Source organism: Balaenoptera musculus, chromosome 4, assembly GCF_009873245.2.
Source record: "Balaenoptera musculus isolate JJ_BM4_2016_0621 chromosome 4, mBalMus1.pri.v3, whole genome shotgun sequence".
NCBI classification, from domain to species: domain Eukaryota; kingdom Metazoa; phylum Chordata; class Mammalia; order Artiodactyla; family Balaenopteridae; genus Balaenoptera; species Balaenoptera musculus.
In genome coordinates, this window is record NC_045788.1 from 20,534,371 (window position 1) to 20,560,797 (window position 26,427).

At 51.5% G+C, this 26,427-nt stretch overlaps 1 protein-coding gene across 1 annotated transcript; it reads right to left on the reverse strand.

Annotated features, from left to right (window-relative positions):
- Positions 1-1,048: 1,048 nt before the first annotated feature.
- On the reverse strand, positions 1,049-24,447 carry RBP1 (retinol binding protein 1). Its single transcript, XM_036850611.1, has 4 exons — positions 24,213-24,447; positions 23,488-23,666; positions 3,731-3,832; positions 1,049-1,292 (listed from the first exon to the last, which is right to left on the reverse strand). Exons 1-4 carry the CDS (start codon positions 24,283-24,285, stop codon positions 1,239-1,241), a joined length of 408 nt encoding a protein of 135 aa, XP_036706506.1. The 5' UTR covers positions 24,286-24,447; the 3' UTR covers positions 1,049-1,238.
- Between the last annotated feature and the right edge of the window lie 1,980 nt (positions 24,448-26,427).

Sequence of the window (26,427 nt, forward strand, 5' to 3'; positions counted from 1 at the left end):
GTCCTGGGTAGTGGCCTGGGTACACGAAATTTTAAAAGCTCCCCAGGTAGTTCTAAGGTTTAGCTAAGTCTGAGAGCCACTGGTTTAGCACTGGGCAGTCTACAAGTTTTATATGCATGACAAGCCTCACGAACCTCTCTGTGCAGGAAGGGAGCGGGATTATTACTGTGAGTTTCTGACTAGAGAAGTGAGGTCCAGAGCAGTGTGGTAGCCCTGTGAGTGGTGGTGTTGGGACTCCATCCCAGCACATCTGACTCCTACCCCAGTGCTCCTCCCAAAGGGCAGGGCCCAGCCTGGGCAGGTTTGGTGTTCAGGGTCCTCAACGTGAGTCTTTCCTTTCCCAGCGGTTCTTCCTACCCATGGTGTCCCACCTCCTCACTCAGTGTCCCCATTTCTTTATGCAAAGGCACAGCTAGCAGTCATTTACACTTTAGTGAGAACACGAGGCTGCTTTTCTTCTTCCAGGGGGATTGGCAAGTTATGCCTCATCTGTAACTGTGAAGAGGAAGGCTCTACATAAGCCCATAGATGGGGTGGGGATGGTTTTGGGGTGAGGAGGTGTGTATTCATGACATCTCTGAAATTAAATCCAATTGGCAATTGTCTTTCATTAATGTTCACCTCATTCTAGCTTTGAGTTTAAAATTCTATCCAGGTCCATTTCGTTTACAAACAATTTTTGGAGCATCTCTTGTACACTTGTAAGTGCAGTCGTGAAGTCACTGTTGGTCCGACCTTAACAAGGCTCTAAGTTCCGAGGTAGAGGGCATCCTGGCCTGCGTCTGGCACTCACTACACCTTGGCCCTGACTGGACATATGATATGGTAGGTACTTAAAACACAGATGACTGAATGTCAGGCCACAGACCCGGGACCCAAGCCTGTGCCCTGGAGAGAGACGGTACAGGTGTAACATCAGGACTAGATCTGCAGGCTGTGGCTGAATCTCTCCCTTCCGCTCAGGGCTGGCGTCAAGAGCAGCCAGCTTCAGAAGCCTTCAGAGAAAATGTGAGCACAGTGGGGTTTCAAAGCCTTTCCAAAATAGACATCTCGAGCAGAGACCACTTTTATTGGGACGGCTTCGTTTGAAGAAAAGGGAAAGAGACAAAGCCAGGAGACAGACTCTGCTAACAGATGCAGGCTGGCTCTCTGCCCCATGCTGTGCAGAGAGGGGGGGGGGACCCTGGCCCCTCCCCGTCCATGCCACTCATTCCTCGAGACTAAGGTATGTTCAGGCTTCAGTTCACCTTTTTGAATACTTGCTTGCAGACCACACCCTGCACTCTCATCTCCTGAAACAAAAACAGATTCTTGTTATTGACCAAAGCAAGGTCACACTTGGGGCTCAGCGCATCCAGGGGCAGGGGCTTGGAAAATACTCTGTGACTGCTATTTTTCCCCAAGAGTTGGTCTGAACTAGACAATTCCTTGGCGAGTCAGTTGAACTGGATCAGTGGACATCGGTCTTGGCTATGCCCTATAGACAGAGCTGGCGGGAGACAGATGTGGCTCAGAGCTGACTGACAGGACTCTCAGATGCCTCCCTCCGTCTACTACCCTCGACAAGCCAAAGGCTTTAAGAATGTCAGGCCTGAGCCCAGGTCAGAGTCTGTGTGCAGGGCTGCAAGAAATCAGGGCCAGACACAAGGCTCAACCGCCAAAGGGGTCACCGCAGACCAGGGTCGTAAACTAGCATGGTGGTTCCAGGCTTCAGCTGCACATTAGAGTTACGGGGGGAGTTTGAAAAATGCCTGGGTTCTAGGCTAGACTGGTATCAGTATCTCAGAGGGTGAGGTCCTGGAATTGCTATTTTTAAAAGCTCCCAGGTAGTGCTAAATGCAGCTAAGAAAGTCCATGCTCTGCCTCCAGGGCAACCCCTGCTGAGTGTTGCCAGCAAGAATGACAGCACAGTGTCGCCCTACCTGTGAAGCTTTTTGTTTGTTTGTTTGTTTTGGTAGGAGTCTAGAAATCTGAATATTTATGTGACATCTCCAAATTTTTAAATTACTGGCTGAAGAAATTTGAAGCCCATGATGGCCAAACAAAAGAGGCCTGTGGCCCGCACTTTGCAACCTCTGGCAAAAAGCCACAGAACTATTGAGCTGACAGGGCCAATGGAGATCACATAACCTACCCTCATGGCTCTGCAGCTGAGGAAACAGAGGCCCAGGAGGGAGAAAGGCTCAAGGTCAGGCATTGCAGCCCAGGCTCTACACGAGCCTAAGCAGCCTCTGAATATGATGTGCCTCCTCTCAGCGCTCACCTGTCCCAAAGCTCCTGCAGACCCTGACCCTGGCAGGAGCCCTATGTGCTAGGATGGCATTTTGCAGATGAGGTTGAGGGAAGGAAGGCACCTCCCCAAAAGTCAGAATAGACCCTAGGTCACCTGGACGAGGCCCCTTTCTCAGAAGGAAAGTAGCTGGGGAGTTCCAAGGTGGCAGAAGGAATGACAGGAGGTCTCCGCTCAGAGGGCAGGTGTTATTTTTAGCCCCCCAGAGGCTAAGGCCCCTACTCTGGATTTGGGTGTGCTTTTTCCAGACAATGGATAGAATAGAAGTGGCTTTGACGAGCGATCCCAGGCTGGAGGACAGGGTGAGTGGGGCCCACACCTGAGCCGAGAAAGGCTTCTCCTCCTCCAACCTAGATTGTAGGGATTGTGAGCAGGTAGGGTAGGGAGTGTCCGGACATAAAAGAAGCCATTTTTGGCCTAAGCCATTTTGTGATCTAAGCCTGGCTACAGTGCTTGCCCTTGAACAGGTCTCAGTAATTACTTATCTTAAGGGAAGTGAAGAAATGCAGGAACCAAGGAAAAGCAGTCAAGTTCAGTGACTTGTTTATCACAGTTTATCACAGTTCAGTGATAAAACAGGGGCCTAGTTCCTCCTCAAGGGATACACATAACTATCTTTGAGTTCCTCAGGAACTAAGGCCTCCACCCAGGTGGAGGATGGGATTATGATGTGGACCTTTTCTGACCCTCGTGACTTCAATCAACTAAAGCTTGGACTCTGTTGACCTTTGCCCCATTTCAATGCTGAATTCTCCTCTGCTCAAGCCCCTTCATGAATACACATGTGCCCTTGGCTTAAAACTTCCCCAATTTTGCTGTTCAGGGAGACACAGCTTTGGGAAAGGTCCCCGGTGTTCTCCTCACTTGATCCGAGTAATAAACCCTTCCTTCTCCCGACCTCTGGCTTGGTTGTATCTTTTGGCTCGACACCCACCAAGAGGTGAACCCAATTTTCAGGTAACAAGATCATGTCTTGAGAAGCTTAGAGAACTCGCCTGGTTCTGGCTAGCCACAATTTGGCATGGTGAAAACAGATATCATTTGGGAGCAAACGTAAGTTCTGCTGTCTTCTAGCTGTGTTACTTGGATGTGAGCCTCTGTGCCCTCATCTCCAAAATAAGAACCATAACAGTACCTGGCCCGTCGGGCTGCTGAGACAATGGAAAGAGATACAGAATGCTCCCCATCTCACGCTTAGCAGATGCATCCCCTCACCTCCTCCCTCTGATTGGACAAGTGGGTCAGCCTAGACCTTGAAAACACATTGCTCGGTTTTTAAAGTCACTCAAGCATCTTCCCCAGGGCCTTGGAAGAGAAGCTTCAGAGCAGAACCAAGGTCCACCCATGGTGCCTACTTCCAAAGTCCATCCAGACCCCAACATGACCAGGGCGTCTGGGGCCCAGCTTGGCTTACCTACCCCCCGTACCCCCGGAACCTACCAGGTGCAGCTCGTCACCCTCAATCCACTGGGTCCAGCCACGTCCCTCCTTCTCGCCCTTCTGCACACACTCGAGCTTGTCCCCGTCCCAGCTCACTGTGGTCTGCGGAGCCAAAAACCACAGTTGTCAGTCTGGAGCCAGCAGCCCCTGGGCGCTGGGGGAGGGGCAGCCCCAACCTGGAGAATCCAGGGTGCGCTCAAGTCAATTTCATTTCAGAAAATCTGCAGCCTCATTCTCCTTGTCCATCACGTGCTCTTATCAAAGCAGGCAAATCGGTTTTAAAATTCACAAAAACCTTCATAAATTTCATTTAAATGGGTAATTAGGGGAGAAAAAGTCACTGGGGCGGGAGCTGTCGGTGCAAAGGCTGAGAATGGGGCTGGGAAGGGAGGAGGGGTTTCTGAGGGTTGAGTGCACACCGGGTTTGGGGGTGCGTGAGGGCTGCTGGCCTGCATCTCGGTGGTGAGAGGCAGACTTCTTAGAATATCCTGCTCATCCCCAGACCTTCATTCATTCATTCATTCATTCACTGTTTCAACCTTTGCAAGGTCTTGGGACACCAAAAAAGAGCCCCCCCCCCGCCACCGCCTCAAACATCTTTTCACTGCCTGGAGAATGGCCTTAGATATACATCACCATCTGCGGGCACAAACGGCAGCTCTTCCAGGCACTCTCACGCTGACTCTGGATCCTCATGACTGTCCACGTGGAGCATGGGCTAGCATCTCTGCTCCACAGGTCAGGCTAAGGGACTTGCCAAGTCCACCCAGGTGTCAATGGCAGAGCCAGATCAGAACACGGATCTGTGACGCTCAGAGGTCCCCCTCCCCACTGGACTACGCTGCCTCCCTAGGTGCCCAGCGTCACCGGAGTTATAGACCAGAGGCTGCAGGAGCCCAGAGGAGACTCAGGGAAGGGAGGCGCTGGGAGGAGAAGGTACCAGGCTGGGCTTTGAAGGACAGGAGAGCAAAGCGGAAGCAGAGACAAGCAGGCGCTGGGAGAGAGAGCGTCTCTGCAGACCACGACCGGACAAAGGCACAGAGACTGAACAGCACGGGGCGTGCTCAGGAGCTCCTCAGGCAGGTTCCACATTCCAGGGGACCGTGGGGGAAAGAGGAGGAAGCCCCCGGTCTGCCCGTCTGGTCTGGTCACCACCCCTGCCTCCGGCCCCAGCTTTGAGCGCTCACATCTTCCCTGAGCCCTGTGTGCCCCGCCAAGTACTGGGCGTGCTGAAGGGCAGACAGACAGGAGGAGGATGCCCAGCCTGTGCACATGGACCCACCCAGAAATACAGGACTCGAAGTGCTGGAATTTAGAGGGGAGATGGTCCAGGAGCTCGTGGTCTAGACTGGGACCTGTGTGCAGTGGGCATCTCCCATATCTGCAGCTACCCACCTCCCATCCACATGGGCCCTGCCTCCCCCTGTAGAGGTTAGAACCCCATTTGCCCCTTCTCTGTGCGGCTCTGAGCAAGTTCATCACTCCTCTGGGCCCCAGTGTCCCCATCTGTCATATGAGGTGTCAGAGGCCATGAACTCAGAGGCCTTGGCTTTACGGAGGTAAGGTTCTAGGATTCTTGTGTTCCTGCCGTGCTCAGCTGAGACGACAGTCAGCTAGAGCCTGATAAAGATTTAGGAGAGAAGGAGGAATCTGGGAAATGAGTGTGGAGTGAGTGGGCCACTCCCTACGGGAGGGCCACCTCCCCCTTCCTCCCCAACCCCCAGTCTCACGCCTGAGCTTGTTGATCTCTACCGCCCTCTACTGCTGGGATGAAGTCTGCAATGAGAGGCGGGCCCAAGGGGAACAGGTGGGGCCAGTGCGCCCCCAGCTCTGCCCAGGCATCAATCTGCCCTCTGCTCCTGGAGCCCAGAGGCAGAGGGGCACAGGAGGACCTGGTGGGGGGCGGGCGGCTCCTCTCCCTGGTCCAGAGATCACTCGGGGCACATGTCCAGCCCCAAGCCAGAAAGAAGGTCCCACCTCCAAGTCAGGACAGAATGAAGTGAATGTCTGATGAGGTGGGTCGAGGGTAAAGGCCACTAACGACCTCAAGCCACAGACAAGATGCCCATTCACTGGGCGCCTTGTCCATGCCCAGACTGTGAAGGGAAGTGGGGACTGAAATCAGACGTGCCTCAACTTCAAGGAGCTCGTAAGAACACTTGGCCTCCTCATCAACTGAGCTTCTCTTCATGTGTTTATCCAGAAGTCTACCCTGCACACTGAGGGCTCCAGACGCTATCAGAGGCCAAGAGAGACCCACTGGTGCTCAGTTACAATAGATACACTTCTGTCTCTACCGGAAATATTAGAGTCTATGTGCATATTCATATCCTCTGCCCTGGAAAACTCGAGAAATGCTCAAAAAAGAATATAGTAGTAACAAGAATACCTAAAATCTTGCTTCTTCAGAGATAATTAGATTTTGGTGTATTTCCGTCCAGTCTTTATATATGTGTGTGTGTGTATACACACACGCACTCATATATTTTTATTTAAAAAAAATTCGGATTGCATCATTTATGGTTTTGCACCCTAGTTTCTTCACTTAATAGAAGCAATTTTCCACTTCAACAGATATTCTTCATAAGCATTATTTTAATTGTTATATAATATTTAGGAAATGGCTATGTAATTTGTAGTGCCCACCCCGCACAAAATGAAAATGAGGGCTCCTTTTTAAAAAATGATTAAGAATTTTAAGACAGTGACAGCAGAGCATTAAACCAAGTGAGGGGCCCTTCTGGGCACAGAAGCCTGTGGGACTGCACTGGTCACAGGCCCATGAGGACAATCCTGGTAGTATTTCACTGTACATACCTACTTATTTAGCCCATTACCCATTCCTGGACTTTTAGGTTATTTATAATTCTGTGCTACTATAAAGAAGACTTCCTTGTATACAGTTTTGAGCACAACGTTTCTTTAGAATAAATTTCCAGAGGAAAAATTGTCGCATGAAAGAGTGAGCATATTTTTAAGGCTTTTGATAAGGATCACCACCTTGATCTCCAAAAGGCTCACACCTGCTTCCCTTCCAATGTCCATGTCAGAGAATGAGCACGAAAGAGATGTTCATTAATAGTAAAGCAGGTTAGGGGCTTCCCTGGTGGTGCAGTGGTTAAGAATCCGCCTGCCAATGCAGGGGACATGGGTTCAAGACCTGGTCCGGAAAGATCCCACATGCCGTGGAGCAGCTAAGTCCATGCACCACAACTACTGAGCCTGCGCTCTAGACGCCGGGAGCCACAACTACTGAGCCCACATGCCACAACTACTGAAGCCTGTGCGCCTAGAGCCCGTGCTCCACAACAAGAGAAGCCATCACAATGAGAAGCCTGCGCACTGCAACAAAGAGTAGCCCCTGCTCGCCGCAGCTAGAGAAAGCCCGCGCACAGCAACGAAGACCCAACACAGCCAAAAATAAATTAAAAAAAAAAAATCTAAAAAAAAAATAGTAAGGCAGGCTAGGGAGATTGGGATTGACATATATACACTAATATGTATAAAATAGATAACTAATAGGAACCTGCTGTATAAAAAAAAAATTAAATTAAATTTAAAAAACCCCAGTAAAGCAGGCTTTGCTCCTGTGCTAACATGTTACACTTTCTGGATCATTTGACATCTTTTAACAGGGACCCTTTGGATATAGATTAATAAAAATACCTTACCAAAAGAATGATGGATGGCACAATTTCAGGCTTCATGATAGATCAAGGGATTCAGGGAGCGGAAGGCTCTTTGAGAGTAGAGAACCCTTTCTTAGAGCCCTACAAATCAGACCCTCAAAGAGAAGGATCCTTAAAGCACAAATGCTATGTCAGTGTCCAGAGCAGGCACTTTCTCAGCCCTGAGTTCCCGCTGACTCTTGACCCAGAGTGAGTTGGATGGAAAAGAGACTATTTTCGTCTGTATTGGATATACAGAGGAGGCTGAGCTCAGAGAGGTTAAGCGACTTTCTCAGTGTCACCCAGCTAATGAGGAAAACAATTTGGGCTGGAACATGGGCCTTGCGTGACTCAGTGCCCCCTTGTTTCCCAGGCCAGGCTACGCACCCAGCCGATGTCTGCTCAGTTTTTGGGGGGTGCAGAGAAAACATGGGCATTATGCTAAGACTCTGAGCAGCCCCCCGGAGGAACACACTTCAGTCCAGCCCAACCACTGCTGAGTGTGGGGTGCTGGGAGCCAGAGATGGGTCCTGAAGGCCCCTGGGCTAAGAGATCACCGCAGAGACGGGCAGACAGAGAAGTGCCAGGCGCTTACGGCTCAGTGTGGTAGGTGCTGCCATCAGGGGAAGCACAGGGGCTGCAGTGCCCAGGAGGGCCCCTCATTCTCAGAGGAAACACAGCTAGTTTTTTAAAGTGGGGAGGCATCCCAAACAGAGCGAATAACGACAAGCAGGCCAGTGCTGGAGGAGGGGCGAGTACGAGGCTGGGGGGTAGACAGGGTCATAGCGCCAGACTATAACTGAGACAGTGGCCTGGAGCATGTTTTCAATGCCCCCCAATGCTGCCTGCGCCCTCACACAGCCCCATGGCTCTGATCTGCTGGGTGGAACACTCCCCAGTGGGCCAGGGAGTCTGCCGGGCTGTCCTCTGGGAAGCTCAGCTGTAATTTACCCTGGGTTCCTGGTACCTGCCGCCCTCCCACCCTGTATCAGGTTGACCCAGTATTGTCAGCATAGAACATGTTCCTTGGAGTCAACGGACCTGGGTCCTCTGTCCCTAACTGTGTGGAATGACCTTGGGCAACAGGATGAACCTCTCTGAGCCTCAGGGCCCTCATCTACAAAAGGGGGATTCATGGTACCTACTATGGCAGACTGTTCCATCGGTGCTCCCAATGGGTCACGTGACATTCACGCCCTTGTAAAGACCCTCCCACATTGATTCTGGCCTTGGCTGCGAGACTGGCTCTGGCCAACAGGACAGCAGCAAGCGTGAGGTAAGAGGCGCCTTCAAAAGCCCTTGTACGCTGGGGGTTCGTCCTCTCGGGACCCTCCCCTCTCGGAACCGAGCTGCTGTGCTTTAAGGAAGTGCAGGCTATTCTACTAGAGTGAAAGCCCACATGATAAGCCCCAGACGATGAGAAAGCAGTCACTGCCAGAGGTTGTGACAGTCTGTTGGTCGCCCCAACCGAGCCTTTAGCTGAATGCAGTCACACGGAGCCGTGGACACTGAATCAACCTACAGCATCATGAGAGCAAGTGGTGGTTGTTTTAACGTATTACGTTTTGGGGTCGTTTGTTATGTGGCTTTGGATAACTGCAAGACCTACTTTACCAGTGTATGCAGAGGATGAGAGAAAATATCCATAAAATGCATAGGGCTGGCATATGGGTCCCGAGGTAATGGTAATCATGATGTCCAGAGCTTAGATAAGGGTGGGATTTGCCTGTCGAAGTTGAACAACAACTAGAGCCTTTCTTTTTTAAGTTGGAGATTTGTGAAGAAGTGATGGACAAGCTATTCACCATGGCTACATGTTTCAGAAGCTCCTTCTTTTCCAGGAGACGTGGATCCAAGAGGAGACCCTGCAGGGGCTGCCTGCTGAGCCGGGTGCCCAGGAGCCCTGCGATGTCCGCTTCCCCGAAAATTTAGTTAGTCTTTGTTTAAGCAGAAGATCTATTTGGAGACTCCCCACTGACAGCCGCGATGGCTCTGAAAATGCGATTTAGTTCTCCCACTTTGCTGTTCCACGTTCACATGTGGTGGGCATGGATTTTTCTTTTTAAGCTTTGTACCCTGTGGGAATAAACCAGCCATTTCCCAGAGGATCAGATTTGTCCTAAGAACAGAAAAGGGGGGCGGGGGGACGATCACCTACAAACAAATGAGAGGAAAGAAGGAAAAGAAAGAATGTTGGGAGGGGGATGTAGCAAACAATGGTCACTTGTTTTCTTGTGACACAAAACATAGCTTCTGATAACGAGGACTCCTTCTGTGACCTCCCTCTGTGATGAGCAGCCACCTGTGCCACACCAGGCAAAGTCTGGGACAAGGCTCAGCTTGCCCTGTGAATGCAGATCTGAAAGGATCTTGAAGAGGTCATTCAATTCAGTCGCCCAGCTTGGACACTCACCATTGCTTAATCCATTTAATCAGGGTCTAGTGGGGGAGTTTCAGGCAAGAAGATGTTCCTGGTGCTTTTCAAGTGACACAGGAAGGCAGATGCCAGTGGCGGCTGAGGTGGGCATGGTACAAACCACGGGGATAGGCAGAGCTGCCCGGCACCCCACTTCTGGGAAGTCCACCTTGGAAACGAAGCCCAGACAAACCCAAGAACAAGGGGAAAGCATGGCCACCTTCAACTCCCCTCCCAACGGTAATTCTCACCGCCTAGACCATCTGAGGTCTGCAAACGAGCTGGTGCCCAGGGCAGCTGGTTCTAAAGCAAAGCCGGTCTCACTTTTCTATTAAAAACTAATAACCTCCAACACTTTGGCCTTGTCAGCAGCTTTCCCGGAGATACGTGCACCAAAAGATGAGTGAAGACAGCTTTGTATTACTCTGACAGGGGGCTGTCACTTCAAAAGCCATTATCCAGCTCCCCTGACCACTTGGAAACCCGAGCTGGCACTGGGGTGACATAGAAAACTCAGCTCCCGCAGGCAGCCTGGGGAAGCTGGCCCCAAGGAAGCCTCAAGGCCCCTCACCCTGTATGAGTGACCTATACCGGGAGTGACAGACCATTCCCACTAAATGGACCCATCTCTTGGCAGTGACCTGGCATGAGCCACAAATAGTGGGATTCAGCTTGGCTGCCAAGAACTTGTGACGTTCCTTAAAGCTCCCACGTGCCCCAAACATCCACTCTCATGAGCAGGGGGAGGATGGATGGGTGGTGCCCCCCACTCACCCGCCCAGCTCTGGGAGGCCCTCTGCTTACAGAGCCACTTCCCAGAGGGCTGGGACTGGACCTTACTGTCTCTGTGGTTCCAGAGCCAGGTCCTCAGAGGGGAGGTCTTGTCCATGGCGGTTCTGCTTGCAAAGGGCAGAGCCAGGACTGACCCAGGTCCGACTCCCAAGCCTGCGCTCTTTAAATTTAAGGGCAAAATTGAAAAACCAGACGGTGACTAGACACTTTCTAAGCGCGATGTGAATCGCTAAAAGATACAAACTGGCCATTCCTCCTGGAGTTTGATGTTACAGTGTGCTTCCCGCTTTGAGGGTTTCTGGAATAACAGAAGGTTCTCAGCCTCCCGTGCCTGTGAAATAAGTGGGTGGGTGGGAAAGGCAGGGAAGGTAACTGAGAACCTGCCGAGTGCCAGGTATGGTGCTGGGGGCTTTCCACCTCAAGATTTAGAGCCAATCAAAGTTAGGCTTGTTAAGTAACCAGCCCAAGCCTCCTCGGGGTTAGGGGTTGAGCCATCATTTGAACTCGGTTCTTTCTGGCTGAGCCCATGAGCTGCCCTGCCTGGGAGGTCAGGTTGGGTGAACCTCTGATCCTTTCCCAGGGGAACGGCAATGACCTAAAATCAGCACATTCAGGGGAAAAGCCGATTCATTCTGTAAGCATATTAAAACTAGATTAATAAGGCCTTAAAACACGAACGAGTAATTAGGCACATAAAAGCCATTAGAAGCAACAGCTATAGACCAGTAAAGCCACAGCAGGCCTTCGTGGGCACGGGCAAATGTGATTCCAATACCATGAAGAAGCGAACAGCAAATGATAACACGATTCTTAGGACAAACTAAATGATAAACTGTTAAGACTAATCTTGACATGAAAATTTTTAAAATTCCTTAAACATTCCAGAAAGTGCCCAGGATTAATTTTAAAACAGCAAACCGCCAGAGAGCTCAAGGCCCCATGAGGCCAAGGTTCTGGATGGGGAGGGGGAAGTGAGGCTGGAGAAGGTCACAGGGATCCTGTGGAACTGGGCTCAGTCATTGCAGGGACCCAGCACCAAGGGTGGCCCTGAGGCTGGGCTGGATCCAAGCTCTGCCATGGAGCAGCTCAGGCTGGAGGGAAGACAGACATGTAAACTGACATCAACAGCACCTGTGTGTTGTATGCTGGGTACTTCCTGGTGTAAGTAATAACAATACTGTCATTATCACCATCACCATCATCACCTTAAAATCATCTATTTAATACTCACTATGTGCTGGGCAGGGTATTAAAGCGTGGGTCATATCAAGTTGATTCTTTAAACCTCCTGGAGCAGTTATGCTTCTCCCCATTTTACAGATGTGGAGACTGAGGCTTTAAGGTCACCCAGCCATGAAGTACAGAGATGAGGTTTGACTCTACAGCCCATGCTCTTGGCTACTGGGCTCTGCGGTTCCCTGATCTAAGCTGACCCTTGAATGAACAGTAAGACTTTGCATCATGGTTCTGCGTAAGGAAGCATCATTCAGCAAATGCGGGTTCCACACCTGCACACCAGCCTCGTGTGCTAGAAACAGAGGCAGGGAAGGTGAGAATTTTGTTCTCAAGAGCTCACAGACTATTGAAGACAAGCAGACAGAGAATTCCAGCAAAACGGCAAGTGCTGGGTAGAGGCAGGTGATGGTGATTTTGGAAGTGGGAAGGCACCTCATCCGCCTCTGAAGTAGAGACAGAGGTCCATCAGGGAAGGCTTCCCGGAGGAGGTAATGCTGGAACCGACACCAAAAAACATCAAGAGAGTTAGGTGAAGAAGTAGAATCTGGAAAAGAGGAACGAGGGAATCCCAGGCAGAGGGAACAGCCTGCACAGATGCAGGGAGGTCAGGGGCTGCATGAGTGAGGCTTCTAAATGGGCTTTGCCAGGCTGGACTCTCATGGCATGATACTCCCCAGGGAGTGTGATCCTGCACCTCCGACCCTAGAAGTTACCAGCATCTCTTCTTCCTCACTTCACATCTATGTGGCTCCCACCAGCCAAACCTGGTACAATGGAAAATCCAAATATTTGCTTATCTGGCAGGCAGAGCTGGCTTTGCTACTTGGGCAAGTGTAAGAAATCGGCCTATTCTCAGGTCCACCTGCAGTGGGGGTGGAATAAAGGAGGGGCCGTCCTGCCAGAAGGTGCTCAGAGGGGCTCAGAAGGGCAGAGCCCACCCAAGGCCTCATCTCTTCCACGAGAGCCTCTGGCCCCTATTTTTTATCTTGCAAGGCGAACGGAAACAAACAGTTCCCAGAAGATAAAAGATGGTAGCTCAGTAACCAGGGAAGAGTGAGCAGGTCAGGATCTCTTGACCAAGAGTTCTTTGGGCTCTGGAATCCTTTTATTCACTGTAGGATACCAGCCCCTACCTTAGAATCTATGGCAGAGAAAATGCACATTACCATTTGTTGAATCAATAGAATGAATGAATGTCAGAAAACATTCTAGGGGTACTCTTGTAATTTACACCTTTTTTTAAATGACAAAATATCTCAGGCATATGTTTCTTCTTCCATAGATTAGTCTTATATAAACAGGTTAACCATTGGAGTGACACTGGCCCCGAGTTTCTGAGGCCTGGAGTGCTTAGTCATCGTGCCAGGAAGAGCATGAGTCATGGTTTCAACCCCCTTCTCCCCAACTCTGAACCCATGTCCTGCTTACTGCTCCCACATGAACATCTTGCTGCCATGGATGCCATTGACATTGAACCTGGCAGGCTGTGGGGCTCGTCTGGCCAGCAGACAGCAGCCTGACTGAGCTGGGCGTTCAGGAGGGACCTGATGACGGCCTTGGATAGAGGCGGGCCTGAGCTCCAATCCATCCCCACCTCTTTCTAGCTGGGTGACCCCAGCAATTTACCTTTTGAGCCTCCATTTCTTCATCTGCAAAATGGGGCTAATGAGTCCCGCCACAGAACAGAGCCATCAGGATGAAATGAAACCAGGGGTTGCAAGGACCTGTTGCAGCTCTGGACTCTCAGTAAGCACTGGTTTCCCCTCTGCTCTTGACCTTGCAGCCCACCCCGCTGCCCCGCACCGTTCTCCATCAGGGTGGAGAGGCAAGTGCCCTTTCAGGCCAGCCTCTGCACGTGTAACCCTGCTAGCTCTTCTCTGGGTGGCCAGGTGTCCCTTCACACATCGCCACCTCCGGAATTTGTCTTCTGGAGCACACAGTTTACAAGGTGAGAGAATTACTAATAACAGCTCATATTGATGGAGCAGTTGACTGCAGGCTTTCTTGCATCTAATCCTCATTGTGAAGTAGCCTGTGAAGTAGATCCCTTACTTGACAATAACTCCCATTTCACAGACAAGTGAAGGCATAGGGAGGTGAAGTAACTTGCTTAATGCCACCCAGTTTGTAAGTGGCAGAGATGGGATTCCAAAGATGACAGTCTGGTTCATGGACTGAACCGGTTATGACACAGCCGGACTACCAGGTCTTGCCTCAGAGGGAGACGGGCTGTGGACAAGTAAGAGCTTAGAGGAGGGCCAGGAACAACCGCCCTCAGCCCGGAAGCTGCAGATCTCGGCCAGCAGCACCAAGCCTGGCACATACTAAGCATAAGAGTCATTAATTGTTATTATTATTCCAGGCAAGAGATATTCAGAAGATGGGGAAAGGGGAGAGAGATATTAAGAAGCAGAATCTATGGAACTTGTGGACTGATTGCCCATAAACACTTTCCATTTATCTTCACAGCGATCACTTTCATGGCTACCTAGTGGTCTATGGAATTAAAAACCCACAGTCACTCTAACGGCCTGTGGTTCCTGGGCACTTAGGGACACCAGCAGAAGGCAGCCTGTTCTGTAAACCACACAAAGTTGGGAGTCAGAGAGATCTGAAGTTCAGTCCCTGGGCTGTAGTTAACTGGGAGTGCGACCCTGGCAGGACCTCAGGTCCCTGTCTGTTAAATGGGAGAGTAGCCCCTCTGTGCTAGCATTGTTGGAGGGTTGAATACATAACATATATCAAGTACTTTTGGAGGTGAGTGCAGGGCTGAAGGTGAAGCCCTGCACCACTCCCAACACTCTGAGGCCATCCTTTTGCCCTTCAACTCACACGCCAGCCTCCCATGCAGGGCCTGCCTTGGGTGGCAGGCAGCCCAGGGAGGTGGAGTCCCCGCCCTGCCTGCAGAGACCCAGCTCCAGGCACCACACACCTTCTCCCACCCCCATGGAGTCCTTGTGGGCTCTGCTGCTACTTGAGACCAGCCAGAAACAAGAGCCCAGCCCTGACAGACCTGCAAACTTCAGCCAGAGAATAATATTCCAACTCCCACTGTGTACTCACCAGACACCAGGCACTGTGGTCACAGCTTAGCTTGCATATAGCACACTGAACTTTTCTAAAGTATCTTCCACCCGACGTGCTCCCCCACTGAGATGTGGCGTCCATGCCCCCTTCCTTGGGAAGACGGGTGGGCCTTTGTGACTGCTTCAACCAACAGAGTATGGCAAAATTCTTGCTATATGACTTCAGAGGCTAAGTAGATTATAAGAATGTCATACACTCTGCCTTGTTCTCTTGGCCCTCTCGTTCTTGGAACCCAGCTGCCATGTTGTGAGGAAGCTCAAGCAGCCAGTAGAGAGCGAGTATGAGTGAGCCATCTGCAAAGTGGACCCTCCAACGCCTCACGGACATGGCATGACGCAGGGACAAGCCATCCCCTTTGAGCCCTGCCCTAACTGCAGATTCATGAAGAAAATAAACAACTGTTATTGTTTCAGAGTTTCGGAGCACTAAGTTTTGAAGTGGTTTGTTACGTAGCAATAGAAATTTGAAATAATTCATCACCACATTTAATTTTCACAACATCCCATCAGTGGTACTACCTCTGGCTCCTTTTTACAAATGAGAACACTGAAGTCCAGAGGGATAGAGTACCTTCCCCAAGGAAACACAGTTGGAGAGTGGACCCAGGAGTCAAATCCAGGTTCCTCTCAAAGCCAAGGCTCCCAGTTGCTCTTCTGTATCCCACGCTTGTCCAGCTGCACACACTACTGGTATCACTTACTCGGACCCTCAGTTGCAAACCATCATGGGCTGCTGCAAGTTTGGTGTCCCCAGGCAGATTCCATCCACAGGGACTGCACCTCTCCACTCTCATTCATCCCCCATAACTGGGCACCCTTAACCCCAGCACAGGCTTATTACACTGAATCATGACGAGAACATCACTGGAACCCGGGCGTGGGCCAGCCCACTTCCTCATTTCTCTTTCTTAGTAGTTATCACAAGCATGACCTTTGAACCCACGGCATCGGCATCAGTCAGTAACTTGTTAGAAAAGTTCTTGGTCCCCACTCTAGACCTTCTGAATCAGAAACTCTGGATGTGGGGCAAGTTCAAGTCTGAGAACTAGTGCTTTAACTACTTACGTGGTTTTTAACCCATGATCTGTGGGCTCTGTATGTCATAGGATGTTTTTAGGTGCAAGCAACAGGAAACCAGTTCAAATAGTTTCAGGGGAAAGAAAGGGCATGTATTCGCTGGTTCAAGTACACACGAAAAGTCTCCGAATGGCATTAAGTGTCAGGAGTTCCAGCAACCCTCCGATGCTGAGGTTTCTCTCTCTCTCTCATTTCTGCTTATCTACCAGCCTCATCTTATTTTTTCCTTCTGTTGGATTTCTGCATGCAGCCATGGAGGGTGGCAGGAAACGTACGACTGGCCCAGTGCAGGTCAAACGCACAATCATGGGACAGGCCACGGGATACTGTCATGGCCCTGGTTTAAGGTGCTCATCCCAGGAGACACAATGTACTGGGATTTGCAGCTTCACCAGAACCCACAGGTAAGTAGGGGTCATTCCCACCAAATAAGGGGAGCAATGTCGGTCAGAAAAACAAACAGCTGTAATCCTCCAGTAAACATCTGGCCATCACAAGTTCGCTTTGCCTGCAGTCTAGGGTATCAGAAGGGCTTTGCCTGCTTATTGCACATAGTATTGTGGCTTCACCAGGCCCTGTCTTCTGTGCTATCACCATGGTCCTCAGAATTTGCTGTAAGGCAGGTGAAGCAGCAATCATGATGCCCATTTTACAGATGTGAAAACAGAGGCAGCGGGTCCAGTCATTTAAGGTCACTTTGTTAACTAAGTAATAGAGGAGGATTCAAAACCAGATGTCTGACTCTACTACCAGCACTCCTTCTCCACATCCCCAAGCCTTGTCAGTACCGTCCGTGCTCACCTCCAGGTTGCGATGAGCCCCACAATAAGGAACTGAGGTGCTGGCCCTCAGCAGAGCTCCATAGGAGACCTTGTAATAGCTTTATAAATAAACTAGTTAGAACCCTTCCTCTGCCACCAGCTGGCTGGATGACCTTGGGCTGAAAAGTTTCCTCAACTCGGAGCCTCAGATTCCCATCTGTAAAATGGGCATAATGCTACTCACCGAACAGCATTTGCTGTGGGGACCAAAAGAGAAAAAGTGCTAAAATCATCTGGGACAGGCATGGCACTCAGTAAGGATTTAGCACATGTTATTTTCCTTTGTTCCTGCCTAACAAAAAACAAAACCTAACAAACAAGTGTGATTCTTGAAAGTTACTTTGTGAATTTTATTTGGGTTGCTTTAATTCTTCTTTTTGTAATCCTCAAAAGCATGCTGCTGACACCGATTTCAAAGGTCGAAGAACTTTAGCTAAGACATGAAAGAGACTCCGTGTTTCCTTCCTGGAAAAGACCCTGCCACATGCTGGGGGCCTGATCTGAGCAGGGGCGGCTCTCAGAAGGCTTCCAAATCCAATGGCATTCTCAGCTCTGCAGCCCAGGGAGTGAATTCTGCCTTTGGCATCGTGTTTTTTAAAATAAGAACCAAAAAAAAAAAAAAAAAAAAAATCTCTTTAATGAATCAAGAATAGGATCAGAAGAAAGCTGGCAAAAGAATTTAAACCAAAGCGTTAACAGCAGTTTGGTAGATATCATGTATTACCATATATACTTAGACGAATGGATGGATGGAGGAAAGTAAGTCAGGGAGGGAAGGGAAGGAAACATATAAGTGCTGATACGGAAAGATGCCTAAGAAATATCATCGAGTGAGAAAACAATGTGCTAAGAAGTAGATTTTTTTTCTTTCGTTCTTTCTTCCTTCCTTCCTTCCTCCCTTTCTTTCTTTCTCTCTCTCTGTCTCTCCCTCTTTCTGCCTTTTTCGGCTTTAGATAGAAACATTGACAAATCACCTCCTCAATAACTACATGGCTGGATGGCTTCTATATTCGAGGAAGATTTCTGCACAGATCCACCAGAAACAGTAACAGTGATAACCTCTTGGGGGTGGGAATGAGGCCAAGTAAGGGAAGGGGTCCTTTCCTTTTCAGTCCACTTTCTCCTGTGCCATTTGAATTCTTTTTTTTCCTTTTGCAGTGAAAACAAAGAAAGCAACAGAGGGCTGGAAGTGGAAGGCAGGCTCTGCGCAAGGGGTCATCCTGAGTTCAAGGCTGGAGATGAAGGCAAGGCCTCAGCCTGGGAGGAGGTGCCCGCTGCTGAGTGAACAAAGCTGCCTCCCCCAGGGGAAACCTGACCCGGTGTCCACAGGGATGACAAATGGCCCTTCTGCCACCACCATGCAGAGCCAGGGTCCCGGCTGGGTTCCTGCCGAGGTTCCTCTTCTCCCACAAAAGCTGCTTGTGCCGGGGGAGCTGGGAACCAGGAACCCGATCACGCCTTGTGCCGAAGGGCTCCCTGGCCCTGGCGCGGGGAACGGTATTTGAAGCGAAGGAGCATCTCCCTTTCGGAAGGTCCCCACCCTGCCAAAGCCTCCATATCTGCTAGATTCAATAAATCATACTGGTTTCAAACTGGGCCTGAGATTTCATTTTAATGGATAAAGGCGTGCAGGAGGCAGTGGAGAAAAGCTGAGTCCAGTCTTGATACACTTCTACCAAAACCACAGCCCTGGCTGCTTGTGGTCATGTAAAGATCTGAATAGAAAAGACTGCAAATGGGAGCTGAGTGATTCCGGCTACACAGGTCTGAGCCCCTCCACCCGTCAGCCTGGGGAGAGACCGCAGAGCCATTTCAGGTGGTTCTGGGCACGGACTGCCATGTCCACAGGGGTCCAGCGATGGACGAAGCCAGCATGTGGCCCTCTACACCTGAGTGCCTAAGAAACATCATGAGTGTTTTCCACTTTTTACAGAGACACAGGTACAGAGAGGTTTCTTTTCTCCAAAGCGGTGGTTCTCAAGGTTTAGTTGCACCAGAACCACCTGGTGGGCTTATTGAAACCCAGATCGCCGGCCCCGCTCCCAGAGTTTCTGATCCACCAGGGGTCTGGCTGGAGAATCTGTGTTTCTAACAAGTTCTCACGCTGCTGCTGCTGCGGCCGCCGCCGGTCTCAGCTTCGGGAACCACTGCTCTAAGGAACACACGGTGCAAACAATGACGTACGGCTGTTTGACCCTTGACATTAGGTACCAGGGTGGGGTGAGGGCTGCGGAAGAGTGGAGAAGGTTCCATCTAGAAGAAGGAACTGCGACAGTGTCCTGGGGATCCACAGGGTGCAGGAATAAAAGGGCACCCAGCATTTTCAGCAGTCTTGATTTTACTGGGGTACAAATAGCCAGAAATATGGATTTTTCTACGACATCTTACAATCTTTGGCAGTCATTGGCAACTGGCTCTTAAATTTGTCAAACATCGTGTGAGCCAAACAAAACACATCTGCAGGCCAGATTTCATCCTCTGGCTGCTGTTCCAGAAGACAGATAAGGTTCCCATGGAAAGAGGCAGGAGCAGAGCTCTCTGAGCCTCTGGGCCCTTTGGGGAGGATGGCAGCCTGACCACGCCTCTCCCAGAAGGCTCCCTGGGACCTGTCCGGGCCACATCCAGGCTCCCCACTGGGTCCTCAGCACTGCCCTCTTCCCCAGCCACACCCTACACTCTGGCCACATGAAGTCTTTGCAGACTGCACCTCTGTCCCGGATGAAACCCCTCCCAGCCAGGCCTTTTCTGACCTCTGGGCCTTTGTGCACGTGGTTCCCTTCGCCTGAAATGCTCTCCACATCCGCCCTAATTCTTATTTGTCCTTCAAGGCCCCCTCAGCCATCACCTCCTCCCGGGAGCCCTCCCTGACCACTGCCTGACCCCATCCCCCCATCCCTGCCCTCCTAGCCTGCTGTGCTTCCATCACTGCACTGGGCTGTAATGGCCTGAGGCTGTGTCCGTCTCCTCCACTGGCCTGGGTGTTCCAGGAGGCCTTGCTGCCTCTGTGTCCCCAGGCTGAGCCCAGGGCTGGTGTGGGACAGGTCTGAAATAGCACCTACCAAGTGCTGTTCTCTTGGCCTTGGCCTTCCTCTCGTCCCCTTTCTGTTTGCCTACTTCCTGCCTATCCTTCAAGCCACTACTCAGACTCTACTTCCTGTGGGAACAGCCCCTGACCTCCCAGACCCGGGGGGCCCTTCTCTGCCTGTCCTTCCCCATCAGCACACCATCTCAGTATGATTGACTGCTTTGGTCTGCTGCCCCCACTACACTGAACTCCACGAGGGCAGGACTCTTGTGCGATTCATCTTAGTAACGCAAGGGCCGCAAAGATAGAGTGAGCACCACGAAATGCTTACAGGACCAAGAGAGGAATGAACAGAACAGGTGAGCAATGAGATCCGTGTCATGTGCTGGGAAGTACACGTTAGAATGAGGCCAACCTGATGCTGAGAACTGGCTTCCTCCGGCCACTGCTCCCGGCTGGTGGCTGCAGAGCATGGGGAGCAGGGGGTAGTGGTGCGCTCTCTTTGGCAACCACCTTGCCCAGGACCCCCGAGGACCCTCCAGGCCTTGGCCATGTGGCCTATTGCAGGCAGCTCCCCTTCACTCACAAGCACGAGGCTGGACAGTTGCCATCATTCCATTACCCTATGCTCTCCCCCAGCCGTGCTCTTCCCTGTGGCCCCCCTCCAGCTGGGCAGCAGGGGAGAAGGGCTTCTCTGCAGTGCAAGGGCCAAGGGGAGGCCAGAGCAGAGGGCCGTCCATCCTCCCAACAGGCAACAGCACGGTTAGTGCGCGCCATCTATAATACTTGGGAGGGGGCCGCCCTGAGCCCTGGGACAGCAAAGGTGACCACGAGTCCTCATACAATGTCATCGAGTTTGCCCAGCTGCTGGGCTCCCTGATCTGTTCACCTACCACTGTCCTAATGCTTAATGGCCGAAAAAAGAGGGTGGCCGTGTGCCCCTTCCTTTGTGTCCAAACCCGTCCCTTCCACCTCTTTTCTGTTACAAGTAAGTGGAGAAGTCACCACCTCCAGAATTCCTTCTGAGATGCCCTCCTCTAGAGCTTCCCTTTGCCACCACTGATCACACTGTGTTCTCACTGTGTGTGTGTCTGTCTGCACCACAAAGACTGTGAGTTCCTGGACATCAGAGATTGTGACATGTTCCGCTGGGTCAGACCGCATTCAAACCCTCCCTCTGCCACTTCCTTAACCTCCCAAGGTCACACAACAAGAAATCCTGCCTTGGTTTTCTTATCTGTAAAATGGGGTTGAAACCAGCATTGTGAAGATTCACTGAGTTAAAATAAAACGGGAACGGTACTTCAGCACTTGAAGAGTACAGGCATACCTCGTTTTATTGCACTTCAAAGATATTGTGTTTTCTACAAATTAAAGGTTTGTGGCAACTTTCATCAAGCAAGTCTATTGGTGCCATCTTCCCAACAGCATTTGCTCCCTTTGGGTCTCTGTGTCACATTTTGGTAATTCTTGCAGTATTTCAAACTTTTTCGTTATTTGTTACGGAGATCTGTGATCAGTGATCTTTGACATTACTATTGCAAAAAGATTACGACTTGCCAAAGGCTCAGATGATGGTGAGCATTTTTTTAGCTATAAAGTAGTTTTTCTTTTTTTTTTTTTTTTGGCTGCGCCACCTGTGGGATCTTAGTTCCCTGACCGGGGCTCAAACCCGTGCCCCCTGGTTTAGAGGTGTGGGGTATAAACTACTGGACCGCCAGGGAAGTCCCTAAAGTAGTTTTTAGCTAAGGTATATACACTGTTGTTTACACAGAATACTACTGCACACTTAATAGACCACAGTATAGTGTAACCATAAGTTTGATATGCACTGGGAAACAGAAAACTTCGTGTGACTTGCTTTATTGTGATGTTCGTTTTATTGCGGGGGTCTGGGGCTGAACCTGCAATATCTCCGAGGTCTGCCTATATTAACTAGTATTACTAGGTGATCAATAAATGTTTCATACAGTAATGGATGAGGGTGGGAATGAAACAGCAAAGATAATTAGCCAAGTAAGTACAAGCCAGCACATTCCAGAGGTGGCAGTGACCCAAAATAAATAGAGATGTTTGTTGTGCCCTGTAAGTACCTCAAGAGTGGGCCGAGGACAAGGATTGTTCTTACGTGCATTTCCAGGCAGCGAGCCAGGGACCAGACCTTGGGCAGTGGTCTGACAGGCCCGGGCCCCCTCCTCGCCAAGGCAGGCCCTGTCTGAAGGTCTCCTTTCCCACTGTGAGCCTCTCCGAGGATTAAGAGGCCTTGGGCCTTTCAAAGGCACGACCTGACATTTCCCTACAACAGTGGCGTTTTCCCCCTGCAGTGGCCTCTCCAAGGATCCTCCTTGGCGGCCACCCCCTCTTCCGCCACCATTCCAAGCGCAGACTCAGACACTAACTCAGATCCCCTTCAGATGAATCAACAAGTAGCGGGGTGAGTCATCCTGGCCTGGGGTTCCTCATCCCCAGACACCGGCACTCCTTCAACCACAGTCCTGACGAACCCCAGACACCCGGTTTCTGCAAAGGCAAGCCACAGAGGAGCTTGGTCCCGAGCAGGAGTGTGGGCCTCAAAGTCCAGTCTCTGGAATCTCCTCTGCGAGCCTCAGTCATTGTAAAATACGGGGTTCCTAACCCCTCCCTCACTGGGCTGTGGTGTAAAATAGCTGGCACAGTGCAGGGCACGGAGCAGACCCTCAGTAAAGGGTAGGAGGGGGAGGGGAAGAGGAGTCAGGGAGAAGCTCACCAGTAAGCAAAGCAGCTCCCTGGGGGTGGGAGTGAGCTAGCTCTGGACCCAAGACTGGGAAAGGGAGACCGGGAGCACCCTGACCTCCCAGTGACCCCAAGAATGTTGATGGAGGCCCCGGGCTGACCTTCCGGAGGCTGCTGTGGTGACGCTAATTGGGGTCTCCGGGTCACCAGCTTCCCACCCTTGGGGGCAGGGGGCTCACTCCCTTCCCCCACTGTTCCTCCTCTGGCCTGGGCTGCTGTGGCACTGACCTACTGAGTAGGTTGTTGGCTGCAAGCTTCAAAGGAAGCTCAGGGGGCAGTGGAGGATAGGGTAGGGAAGGGGATGGCCAGGAGACAAACCCCACTTTGGGGATGAAGAGGGGCAGGTCAGAAGGCAGAGTCATGGTGCCCCCTGCTTCCTAGAGTGGCTTCATGCTAGGTCTGGTAGGAAGTTTACACTTCAGAAGGGTTGCCTGTGTTTCATCTTGCTTTCCTCCCCCAGCCTACAGTTCAGACAAAGAAGAGAGTCAACAGATTTGCCTGGAATTCCTGCCCAGCCCCTCCCTAGCTGTGTTACTCTGAGCATGTTGCTTCGTCTCTTTGAGACTGTTTCTTCATCTGTAAAATGGGCGTACTGAGACCTCCTTCGGAGGTTGTTATGAGGATTAGATGAAGGCAAGTGTATAAAGCACCAATGCCGGGACACAGTAGAGACTCAACAAACCACAGCTTTCATTTCGGAGGGTATGCTTGATGAGTCGAGAGCTGCCTACCTTGGGGGCTGGGAGTGTGAAGATCTTGGGCCCCTAAGAACACAAAGGCCCTTGCTCCCCTCTCAGATGAACTAGCCCTGCCTTCGGTCAGGAACCCTGGGCAGCAGATGCCCAGGTATACGCAAAGCCTCACCATGCACTTGCGGTCGTCTATGCCCGTCAGATCCTCCTCAAACTCCTCCCCAACCTGGAAGTCCATGATGTAGTTCCTAAAAGTGCTCAGCGTGCGGATGATCATGTGGTCGCCGTTCTGCACGATCTCTTTGTCTGGCTTCAGCAAGTTGGCGATTTTGCGCAAGGCCACGTTGACATCTGCAGGGAGTGCGGGGGCAGAAAGGAGCAGAGAGTTGACTGGAAAATTCAGAGAAATGTTGCCAAGGTAGCGGGGCCCTAGGAGGCCGCTTCTCCCGCCCCCCACCCGCCCCCCGCAAGGAAACCATCGGGGTCCCCTGCTCCATTAGCAAGGCCTCTGCGTGCAGCTAGCTGGTCTGTGTCGTTTTCTTTCTTTCTTTTCTTTGCTTTCTTTGTTTGTTTTTTTTTTTTTACAACAAAGTTTTCTACCCTTATGCTAACCTTTTGAAAACTAAAGCTAGCCAATCAAGCCCAGCTTTCCTAATGAAATTATCCACTTCGAGAGCCAACCATCAGACATTGACCACCATGAACCCTAATAACCCCCGTCCTCCAATTCGCACTTGCTGGCCCCCTGGAGACGCCCCTTCCCCGGTCGGGGTGCTCAGGGCGGTGGCTGGGCCGGCGGAGGCAGGCGGGTGGGCGGCCGGCTCGGGAGGGCGCCGGGATCCCACCCCCAGCGGCCCGGCCGGGCGCCCCGGGCAGAGCGCGGCGGGCGGCGCTTACCCAGCGCGCGCAGGTACTCCTCGAAATTCTCGTTGGCCAGCATCTTCCAGTACCCGGTAAAGTCGACCGGCATTTCAGGGGGCGACTGGGGCCGGACCGGGACCGAGCGGGCGGGAGCAGATCTGGGCTCGCGGAGCGATCCGGGTGGTGGGCGGCCCGGAAATGTGCGCCCTCGGGGGGCAGGGGCTCGTGGGGCGGCGACAGCTGGATTGCAAGCGCGCACAAAGCCAGCGGGAGGATCCACCGTAGCTGTCGCTCCTCCCCCCTCAGCGGGGCGGGGCCGGGGATGTCCGAGGGCCAGGTTGTACCCGGCCCGCCGCCGCCTAGGTCAGACCTTCAGTTTCCTTCTCTAGGAAGGAAAAGGAGATGGCGGTGGAGGTGAGGGCTGTTTTATTGATTCCAACTTTTCGGTTCCTGCGGGATTCCTTCAAACGCCTTGAACTTCTCACATTCAGCGGCCCCTTGAGGGTGGGGAAACATTCTCCTGCGTTTGCTGGAGTAATTAGGGAAAGAGACCACTTACAGGCTTACAGCGCGGGTGGCCGGTGGGGCTCCAGGATCCAGAAAGCTGGGCAGTTCAACTCTGGGAAAGAAAAGTGGGGCACTCCCCACATCCCTCCCCCACATAAAAGCAAGGCTGACGTTGCTTGAAGTAAGTATGGTTAAAAAAAGGCCCTCTGCAGAGTGAAGTTTGAGATCCACTGCTTCATGCAAATGTAAGCAATTATCAATACACTGTTGACTTTCCCCTCCGCTTTCACCTAGTGGCAGTACAGCACTCAGTGTTGTGCACTTAGCTTTTTTCACTTACTCTGTCCTGGAGACCTCATTCTTTTGCAGGATATTCCATTGTGTATCCATCTTGTCCCCCACTGCTGGACATTTATGTATATATTATTTTCCGATCTTTTACTGTTAGAAGCAGTACTGCAATGAAGATCTTTGAGCACATCTCATTTCTCACCTGGTGGGTATGTCATGGTGCTTTAAAACCTCTGTCTTTGCCAGCAAGGAGATGACATAATCATGCAGGTTGACTTTTTGACCTCTATTAAAGACTAAACAACTCTTTTAAATTGCTTTTTGCACAACTCACAGCCTAGGTGACAGCAGGTACATTCCCCTCCCACTCTAGCTGTACCATGGCTCCAACCCCACCGCCTCCCCGCCCACCCTCCCCTCACACTACATCCGGCTGTGTTAGGAAAAGATGCCTCTTCATCAGAGTAGGGGCAGCTTCGTCCCAGGGAGTGGCTTGGATTTCAGCCTCTCTCACCTGCCCTGCTCTACACCAGGGTTTCTTAACCTTGGCACTGTCTCCAGTTTGGACCCCATAATTTTTTGTAGGTGGGGAGGGGTGTGCCCTACGTATTGTAGGAGGTTTAGCAACATCCCTGGCTTCTACGTGCCAGATATCAGTTGGCACCTCCCACAAAGATGTCTCCAAACATTGCCAAATGCCCCAGGCCAGGGGGCAGGGGGAGCAAAATCACCCCTGGTTGAGGGCCACTGCTGTGGACGGCTTTACCCCTCATCAGGCCTGTTTCCCATCTCGTCTCACGCTCACACCATCGGTCGTTCACACAGGCCTTGGCTCTGCAGCCTTCCCTGGCCAGCCCGGGGCTCATCTCAGTGGGACAGTGTGGCAGCCTATCCCCGCCCCGCCCAGGCTGAAGGTGCACAGCAAGGGCCGGTCAGTGCTGGCTCTCTGCCATGCCCAGAGGGTCCCCTCGTGCACTAGGCAGAGCCCCCCCCCCCCCCGCCTTCCCCACCTCTCTAGTCGGTTCTCCTTTGTTCATCCCAAAGAGCCAAGGTCTGGCCACTCCTCCCTCCCCTGGCAACTTTGGTCATCTGTTCACCCAGCTTCAGTCTTCTGAGCTGGCTGGCCGGGCACATGGCACTTAGTTCAGCCTGCTTTTGCCTGGTTCCTGTCTGTCGTTGTCTAGTCCCCCAGTGGCTAAGTATACTGCTGCCCTGCTGGGTTTCCTCCCAGGAGGGCTTTCCCAAGTGTAGCCCCTGCTGGCTGTGCTGTTACCTGCAGCTGGGGGCTGGTTGTGAGGGCAGGCTTTAGAGGCAGAACACTTGGTTTGAAGCTGGCTCTGTCGCTGTGTAGTTGAGTGATCTTGGTTAAGTTGCTTATCCCTTCTGTGCCTCAGTTTCCACATCTGTCAAATGGGGACGCTCTGACTACCTACCTCTTCAGGTGGTGAGAAGC